Here is a 10527-nt window from a genome sequence, read left to right on the forward strand (position 1 = left end):
TCCCCAGCAGTCCAATCCCTGTACCTTTTACAGAATATATCAGTCTGGCCCTGAGAAGTGGCTTCTTTGCTGCCCTTCTTGACACCAGGCAATCCTCCAAAAGTCTTCGCCTCACTGTGCGTGCAGATACACTCACACCTGCCTGCTGCCATTCCTGAGCAAGCTCTGTACTGGTGGTGCCCCGATCCTGCAGCTGAATCAACTTTAGGAGATGGTCCTGGAGCTTGCTGGACTTTCTTGGGCACCCTGAAGCCTTCTTCACAACAACTGAACCGCTCTCCTTGAAGTTCTTGATGATCCGATAAATGGTTGATTTAGGTGTAATCTTACTGTCAGCAATATCCTTGCCTGTGAAGCCCTTTTTGTGCAAATCAATGATGACGGCACATGTTTCCTTTCATATTTGACAGAGGAAGAACAATGATTCAATGCACCACCCTCCAGTCTGGTATTCGAACTCAATCAGCATGACAGAGTGATCTCCAGCCTTGTCCTCGTCAACACTCACACCTGTGTTAATGAGAGAATCACTGACATGATGTCAGCTAGTCATTTTGTGGCAGGGCTGAAATGCAGTGGAAATGTTTTTGGAGGATTCAGTTCATTTGAATGGCAATGAGGGACTTTGCAATTAATTGCAATTCATCTTCATAACATTCTGGAGTATATGCAAATTGCCATCATACAAACTGAGGCAGCAGACTTTGTGAAAATTAACATTTGTGTCATTCTCAAAACTTTTGGCCACAACTGTAGGTACACCCAGGTTCATTGACATGGACACCTGTGAATGAGAGGTAACAAGAGACTATGTGAGATATAAAATAGAGCCTATTTGGTCAACAACAATAAAACACCATACCCTTTTCCAGGAACCATATTCCAAAAGCCTTGATAAAATTGTATTTCCCATATAGAGTTACATACATGTATTCCGTAACAAGGGAAATTATAAAAAGTGAAGTGTGGTACATGGCAGAACAGTAGGTGGTGGTAAATTGAGGGTCTTCTGCAGCAGTTTGGATCCAAAAGAACTCTTGAAACACCCCGCCATCACTCTCTCGGCAGTACGTCCCTACATCTGTCTCGTGCCTATATGTCTTGCTAGGTAAAGTAACTCTTGAAGATCCCACTTAAGTGTCTCTCTGTGTCACTAATATATTCTCCTGCACGTCTCTTCCTTGTAAAGGCCGTAGATGGTATTACCAGCTCATCGCCCTCCAATGTCCCTGGGTAATTTTCCACGTTCCCTCCTTCTTCTTTTTTCAGGTGAACATCTTTTAAGGGAGTATGCAAGTACACTCGGCTAGGTGCCACCCAAACCGAAGCATGCCAACGCCTTTAAAGGGCTCCTGACATATTCTGCTATTTTGTGTGGGGGGGGGGGGGTTTCTACGCTGATCTGAACTTTTTTTGTACATAATGTCTCCACCATCATTTCCATCTTTAACTCTGCATAACTGGAAAAGGTCCTGTAAGTAAGCATTTTACTGTTCGTCTACACCTGTTGTTTACGAAGCATGTGACAAATAATACACGTCCAACGTAGGGTCTCTCGGCCTTGGAAGTACAGCAGGCCGCATGTCTCAAAGTACATTATGATAATGTTTATTTTTTTAAAGGCTGCCTGAAATTTCAGTCTGTTTTGGTGGGATGGAGTTCATCACTAGGCGGCACATTTGTTAATAGACTTCCAAACCTCTCTGCCAAAAATAGCTACTTCTCAGTTTTACCCTCCCCACTCTGACATAATTATTGCTTGAGAAATTCCTCTTTGCAAAGAAGCAATTTTTGTTTCTTTTTGACCATTTTAATTGAAAACAATCACAGTAAGGTACGGAATTGTTACCCAGAAATTATTTGATATTGAGATAAAAATAGATGCACTGGATCTTTCTAAAGTGGTAAAAACAAACATCACTGCTAGGATTTCATGAGGAGGCTATTCACTAGGACTAAGAGCGGCTGCACTGTCGGAGTGAGAAGCTTTGCTTGCTGATCTACAGTTGAAGTCGGAAGTTTACATAAAATTTAGACAAATACATTTAAACTGACATTTAATCCTAGTGAAAATTCCCTGTCTTAGGTCAGTTAGGATGACCACTTTATTTAAAAAATGTGAAATGTCAGAATAATAGCAGAGAGAATTATTTATTTCATCTTTTATTTCTTTCATCACATTCCCAGTGGGTCAGAGGTTTACATACACTCAATTAGTATTTGGTAGCATTGCCTTTAAAATGTTTAACTTGGGTCAAACATTTTGGGTAGCCTTCCACAAGCTTCCCACAATAAGTTGGGTGAATTTTGGCACATTCCTCCTGACAGAGATGGTGGAACTGAGTCACGCTTTTTCAGTTCTGCCCACAAATTTTCTATAGGATTACGGTCAGGGCTTTGTGATGGCCACTTTGTTGTCCTTAAAGGCATTTTCCCACAACTTTGGAAGTATGCTTGGTGTCATTGTCAATTTGGAAGACCCATTTGTGACCAAGCTTTAACTTCCTGACTGATGTCTTGAGATGTTTCTTCAATATATCCACATCATTTTCCTTCCTCATGACGCCATCTATTTTGTGATGTGCACCAGTCCCTCCTGCAGGAAAGCACCCCCACAACATGATGCTGCCACCCCCGTGCTTCATGGTTGGGATGGTGTTCTTCGGCTTGCAAGCCTCCCCCTTTTTCCTACAAACACGTGTCATGCACAAAGTAGATGTCCTAACCGACTTGCCAAAACTATAGTTTGTTAACAAGAAATTTGTGCAGTGGTTGAAAAACAAGTTTTAATAACTACAACCTAAGTGTATGTAAACTTCCGACTTCAACTGTAGAGGCCTTCTACTAGGAAAACAAGGACATCAAATCAACAGAAATCAACTCAGTTTGTTTGCTTGTGGTGTGTGTTTACAGTCAGAGACATGCCAGGCTCGAGGTCTCAGGCTAAGATGTTAATTTCATTACACCTGTCCCTCAAGCAACACTCACAAATTGTGTTGGGGAGGAATGCACTTAACTACTGAACTGTGTACTCCATTGCTCGTAGCTTTCAGCAAGATAATTCTACACTTCATTCCAACTCCCATATTGCATCATTCTGTGAAAGATAGGCCTACTGTACGTACCCTCAGGTGACAGTGTGGTTGAGTGCCACAACCTCATGTTGAACAGAATCTTTAATTCCTCCATGTGTTTTACGGTTAATACATGTACACTGCGTAGTCAAATTTAGAAAATTAACGAGTAGCATGCAGATACTTTGAGCAATTCTAGGTCTGCTGTTGCCTTGGTAATATTAATTTTTATTGAAATCAAAACAAACAGAGTAGGCAGGGCTTTCCACTTGTCCAGTTCAGGGGTTACCATCTGGCTCCACAAAGAAGAGAAGAGTTTGCTAAGGCAAGGCAAGACAAACTATTTGGAATGGTTAATAAGAGGGCTGAGGTATTCCTGAGAAGACTTGCTTTCCACAAGGTGAGTCATGGTGTCACTAACCTTCAAAGACAGTCTTTGGAAAATCCATTCTTCTGGAGGAAACACAACAATAGCTAGCATAAATCACCAGACCACAATTTTGATTCCAAAGACGGAAAGCTTGGGTACATCTCTTTTGAGGTTCCTACTGATAAAAGTATGGTGAACTGTGTTTCTGTTTCGGCATGGAAGAGACATGAAAGAATGACCAACTGATCTCCGATAGAAAAATGTGCATTTCGATCGATGTGTCCAATTACTTTTAATGCCTTTGTTTTATCGATCCCTTTGGCTTTCAGTTAAATGATTTACTACCTCTCAATATGCAGGTCAGGGATTGGAGAGGAGAGAGAGGCAGAGACGCGATGGGGAGGAAGAACGATCCCTTTCTGATTTCGTTATATTGGCAGCCACTCAAACACAACAGAGCTTAGGCCTCATTAGGCATGAGGGAAGCAGACACTACAAAGAATGAAATACACAGTATTGCATTAAACAAAGAATGTCTGTAGGCTGTTTACAACAGCTCCTTAAAAGCCGAGATCCACGAAAGATCTGCGCCACTAGCGCACCACCACCATTGTTATTGTTTTTGTTGCCGGGGAACACGCAGCATGGTAAGAAAAAATGCAGTACATATTGTGCTGTTCGATCACTTGTGCAATGATGTCTAAGGGGGAAAAAACTGTGTTCGTTGTTTGCAGTAACTTCTTAGTTGTTGTATTATCAAACGTGGCAGTTTCACCATTAAGGATTGCAGCTTCAAGGTATTTTGTGTGTGTGTGTGTGTGTGTGTGTGTGTGTGTGTGTGTGTGTGTGTGTGTGTGTGTGTGTGTGTGTGTGTGTGTGTGTGTGTGTGTGTGTGTGTGTGTGTGTGTGTGTGTGTGTGTATGGCTGTTTTGCCGTCTTAGCTATCAGTCTGTCAGACTGACACATCACAACACTGTACAGGTTCAGCCTTTCCCTGTCATCAACTAATAGTATGGAAAACAAACATACACACACAATCATAGGACGGAGAGCACATGCAGACACACAGCTGTACACACACACACGCAAGCACTTCACAATGTCTTAGACACAGCTAAGACACGCATACACAATATCAGGTTAATTTGATGTATACTATATAAAGCACACTTATTGAATTTTCAAGTCTCCTTAAATATCACTTACATAAGAAACTCTTGTGTCACGTAAACATATAACAATAGAACACAAACAGACTTCCAAAACAGAGGAGAATCATGTCCTTGGAACGCCCAACCCTTCCAAGTCAAAATAATCCAACAACCCTCCATTTTACTCTAGCCTCCTTTAATGTTTAAACAAGTGGGAAACAGATTCTGTGTTGAGATTTCCATTAGCAAAAAGACCTTTCACTGTGCTTAACTCTCTCAGCAGAGCTGGGCCATATCAAAAAGACTCTGGAACCTTCTAAACACAGCCAACATCAAGAGACTTTTGCATCTAAGGACAGCATAGGGTCGATCAAATCAACAGAGGCAAAACAGTAGTAACCTTGCCAAATACCAAAATATAAGATGTGCCCTTTTCACTTCAGACATGCATTTAAGACAGGGCTTGTATGTACTGTACTCCTATATGACTGGACCCTTGATTTGTATTTGTCAGTCTTTTTTTAAGTACTTTTTGCTCCCTCATCTATACAGAGAACAGCTTGGATTACCGAGAGTACCAAATCATCCATGATGCTTCAAATCAAATCAAATGTTATTTGTCACATACACATGGTATTGCGATTGTAGCAAAATGCTTCAATCACTCCATTGTTTAATGTAAGGGGAGGTGAACGTGCTGTGTAACCAGTGAAGGACTTCAGACATGAACACTGCTTTGTTTAAACATGGGATGAAATACTGTAGCTTGGTTTCAGCTTTGCTCTAATAATTTAGTGAAAGAGTCTATCTATCAAACCAAATCAATAAAGGGGTTACTGTGTTAGAAAATGTTGAGAGGGTCTTGCAGAGAAAGACAATAGCCTACAGTAGCAAAAGATTAAACATCATCAGTGACAAGAACGGGCCTCTTTCTGAGACTGTTTGAACTTGGAAGTGCTATGAGCCATCTCCTCATAGCATTCCATCACAACAACACATTATGTACCATACAGCTCACACACATTGAAAATGAACACATTAACATTACCCATCCATTAGGGAGATTCCCACAATAGCAGGACAAACATTTTATGGGGACTAGGTCTTTAAATGCCAAGGACCATCTACATTGACTGAATAACAGCAACAATAGCACATTACAAAATCACAGTCAAAAGACACCACGAGGAGGCAGAGAAAGGGCAGGGTGTATATCAGGTAAACTGCTGCCAGAGAATTACCCTTTCAATTCTCCATACTGCCCTCTACCCAACCAGAGTCGTAGCTACTGACTCTTCAGCCGTAAATTCAGCTAACTTGATAGCTCACATCAGGGAGAGATTGTTTAAGAGAAGGATGGAGGAGGGGGTGGAGACAGAGGACAGTCATTGATATGTCTGAGTCCTTGAGTGCAGCAGTATTAGTCCTTTAGTAAGAGTGCCTTATTGCCTGGACATTCATCACTGTTCTAATGAAGTTTAAGGAGGAGAGTGGATGGAACACAGAGCATATTCTCCTGGCTAGAGTATGGCTCTCCTCTCTCTCTGGAGGTCTGGACCTGCATAAAGTGTCTCAGAGTAGGAGTCCTGAATGATCTAGAATCAGTTTGGCCTTTCAGATCATCATAAATAAGATTATATGGACAGGGGGTTGAGGACTCACACTCTGAGACACTTTATGAATACGGGATCTAATCTGAATGTGTCTCAGACAGTCCCATAATCCTCCTGCTTTTCTTCCTCATCTCTGTAGCTTGGGTGCTGATTGGACAGGTGATGGGATGCAGACGGTGCAAACCAGATGTGACCATGGGGATATGGTGATCATCTTGACAGATAAATATTCTGGATGGTTGAACTTCAGTTCTATGTGGCTGTGAGTGACCTGCTGAATAGGACCTGTGACAGACAGGACACAACTTATGGAAACTGAAACCATGTAACTCTTCTGTGTGAATCTTGAGTAATGTTTTTTAAGATATGCACATCCATGGCAGCAGTATCATTAGTCTGTCCAGTGGCTGGTACCCTCCCTGATTTTGTCCTAGAAAATGTTATTACTGTTCTCTCTCTCATCCCTCACTTCTTCATCTCTCACCCCTCGGCCTGAAAAGCTCCTATGGGACCAACACTACAATCACATTGGGAAACTATTACATGATTGATGACTGAATCTCAATATGTGACTTGTTCAGCCTCTTATACTGAGGAGATGGGAGCAAAGAATAGCAGAGTTGAACTTAGAGTGTAGCTGTGCAGACAACAGGTCAAAACACAAGTACAATGTTATAACAATGTAGCTATGAGGCTGTAATAAGATGACATGCATGTTTTATTTAAAGTTCACAAGGGGTGTTTGTAACTTTCCATCAAGGTCATCAACTATGATAGACTACTTAATCTTGAAACCACACATTGCAGCAATGCGAATGGCATGAGTGCATCCCCATGGTTTGCAACCATATTCTCAAGGTGAGAAGTCTGTCCTCAACAACCAATGTTAGCCTTTAGTGCTGAATTATATGGACACCATCAGTAGGTAATTTTGTATTTCTCGGAATGCCTAGTGTTATCTAGGCTGTGTCATCAGATTCACCATTCACACGAGTGAAGGACTGAACTGCTCCATTAAGTGTGTGTGTACTTAAAGGCTATGTGCACTCAAACATGCCATTGTTTATGTTTTGCACTCAGAATTATAGCCTAGCCTATCAAAGTCGTAGGCTTTGATGGTGCATTAAGACCTCGGCTCTGGACGGCCATGCGCGGGAGCGAAGGAATTTAGGAGACGTGATCCCTAGATTCGTTCTCTGGACACCGGCCAGGTTCCAGTCCTACTGTTACATCACTACATACTGTATGTGTGCATCGATCAGACCTGCTAAAGTACCGGACAGACACTGACGCCCTGTCACCTTCTGTATGAGCTAAGAATCGCGCAAAATCTTCTCGGGTGTTTTACGGAAACCATTAGAACATTGTATAGCGTAATATTCCCCATCTGTGGTTACAACTGGTTAAAGATGATGTACGCATAGACTCATTCTTCTTCATTCGAGGTCATGTAATTTTAATTATGTTGAATTGCTGACAGGAGTAGCCCATTTCAGTCGGATGTAGGATGAATGTCATCTCTTCCATGCGTGCGGCAGTAGCTATAGCAGCAAGTCTTCTCGTACTGTTATCTTTTCGTGATTGGGGTAACATAACATTGGCAATGTTATTCCCCTTGACTACACGACACATATCAGAACATTGTTTCCTACATATACATGACACACACTGCAATGAACATTGTCAAATATAATACAATATTGCAAACCATGCAACGACTTACCAGGATAGCAGTGGGTAAACATGGCCAATGCTGAAAACATGAAGGATAAGGTCCACCAGTGGCTAGATTCCAGGATTCGCCGCATGTCAGAATAGTCATCGAGAGCAACAGAAGGCAACGGGTGACAAAGTTTGAGGTCTATAAAATTACATAAACTTGATTGCAGAAAACACACGTAAACCACATAGGATTTGAACACAGCTGCAACCCCAAATTGAGTTTAGTTTGATGGTAATTCAATTGAAACAAATTCAGCATATGTTTCGAAGAATATCTATGGATGCGGACCGCAGATAAATAGTTGTGATGGTCCGCCACATGCAGACAGGCTTTCTTTTCACGGAGAAAAAGTCAATCCTAGAGGAAAAGTAAACGAGTCCGACTCAATTTCGTAAACTTGAAGAGAAAGTGTTCGAATAATACTGATTGTATCTGCTCGTCCTTTCAGCGGTGACTCGCGCGGTCACTTAGATTGATTGTAGAGAGAATGTTGCAAAGGCAAGGGCAGCGCTGGAAGCGTTCCATTCTTCCATCCAGGAAGTAGCGGCATGCGTGTGAGGGTTCTGGCGGACCGTTTAGAATAGATCGAGCTGCACGGTCGGGAGGGAAAATCAGAGCTCGGGACGCTGGATCCTAGCGCCGTCTTTTGGAATTCTAATAAACCTACAGCAACACTAAAACATTGTATCATGTTCTTATTTTTATACAAATCGCTTTCTACTCGTGATAACTATTTTTTCTACAACTACAAATTGTTTTCTACGCGTGATAACGTTTGTTTCTACGACTACAAAGTGCTGTCTACTCGTGTCTTTTTCTTCTCGTCAAAACCCTGCCAAAAATCTGGTTTACCTTAACGCCTACAAATGTGGAGTAGCGGGTTTGCCATTCCTGTCATGTTTGCGCATTATCTCTCCTATGTGCAAATCTTTATGGCAGTCATTTTACTTAAGGCCCTTGGAAAGTACCTACATATTTGCAGTTATAAAAAATTAGAAAGCAATATATCCATTTACAAATACAAATCAAAAGGTGTTTGTGGATAGTGAATTGCATTTGTGGATGGTGATTTACATTTGTGGAAAGTGATTTACATTTGTGGATTGGTGATTTACATTTGTGGATTGGTGATTTACATTTATGGATTGGTGATTTACATTTATGGATTGGTACTTATTTGTACAGATCATGATACACAAATACAACATGCATGCTGTGTGTTCACAACACATTTGGCATGATATTGAACCCACAGATATGGCCTCTGCAGAAATCTGGGCATTCATACTTCTTGCCTTGCAGGAAGAGCAGTGCTGTTGAGCAGAGCTGTTGTGAAGGAAGTTGTCAAGGAAGTCGGTTTGTGTTTATGCAGGACCCCCCCCCCCCACACACACACACACACACACACACACACACACACACCTACCATCAACCAATCATGTCAATTCAGAGCTATTAGGAGACCTCTGCATTGTTACAAAATACAGAGGAGCTCAATTTGGCCTCTGCATGCCATGTAATTACGTCATACTCTCCATACCGACTCTTTGACCACATCAAGCATAAATTGTCTCTAACAATGCGGAGGGCTCCGTAAACTCCGCATTGACATAATTGGTTGACTGTAGGTGAGGGCATGAGGTCCTGTATAAACACAAACTCACTTCCTTGACAACTTCCTTCACACCAGCTCAGTTCAACAGCTCTGCGCTGCTTCGTGAATCGCAAGAAGTATGAATGCCCTGACTTCTGCAGAGGCCGTATCACCGTAAGTGCTGCACAGCCAATGCAGAGGGCAGATTGACCATGCAGCACCTTTTAACCATGTTACATTTAAACGTCTATGGGATAGGGACGTCTCAAGTATCCCAGATTGCAGGGACCCTGACAAAATGTAGGTCTGATGGAGTATTTTCAAACTTTGCCCACTAGAGGGATAATAAATACAAACCAAAGCAACTGTCATTGGAATGGATTATTCTGTAAATACTTATTATTATGATAAACATAATGATGATCGTATTCTGCAAGGACCAGCAGAAAATACCACAACAAAACATGCCAAAACATGCCATTCAAAAAGTTTATGAAACCTTTTGCAAATATTATGTGAGTACATTTTATCTACTTCCATTGACTTCCATTGTCACACAGACGAAAGTGATAAGACTCAAACTGTTTTTAAACACTCAGATACAACTGTTAAACGTTCACAGTCTTCCTAAAAATCATAACCACCTTGTTCGTTATCTGTATTCTCTCAGTCATGAATGTTCCATTGTTGCCCTTTCAGAAACATGGTTGGCTGAAGAGACGTCTCATTATAATGCTGTCGATTTTTGTTGATAAATATTTTCTGTCTTCTGTCTTTGTGTCATTGCACCAGATAGGACTGTTTCGATTTTTCATATTTATTGTTTTGTATTTTGTATTGTTCTCATTTTTCATCTTTATTAAAGATGTTGAACACTAACCACGCTGCATTTTGGTCCTCCTCTCCTTCAGCGGAAGAAAACCCTTACAATATATAGGTATACTTTATACTGACATTTCTGACCACTTTCCACTTCACTTTGGCAGCTGGAAATGAACAGAT

The 10527-nt window shown here is 41.4% G+C and overlaps 1 protein-coding gene across 1 annotated transcript in view; it reads right to left on the bottom strand.

Moving 5' to 3' along the window:
* The window catches only part of LOC135541706 (receptor-type tyrosine-protein phosphatase gamma-like), a 257842-nt gene extending 249350 nt beyond the window's left edge, over nucleotides 1-8492 (bottom strand). Inside the window, exon 1 of the mRNA XM_064968018.1 lies at nucleotides 7932-8492. Within this exon, the coding sequence (XP_064824090.1) occupies nucleotides 7932-8016 (85 nt within the window). The 5' untranslated portion in view covers nucleotides 8017-8492. The remainder of the gene's footprint in view (nucleotides 1-7931) is intronic.
* Nucleotides 8493-10527: the final 2035 nt, after the last annotated feature.

The sequence above is a fragment of the Oncorhynchus masou genome, chromosome 6, assembly GCF_036934945.1.
Source record: "Oncorhynchus masou masou isolate Uvic2021 chromosome 6, UVic_Omas_1.1, whole genome shotgun sequence".
Classification (NCBI taxonomy): Eukaryota; Metazoa; Chordata; class Actinopteri; order Salmoniformes; family Salmonidae; genus Oncorhynchus; species Oncorhynchus masou.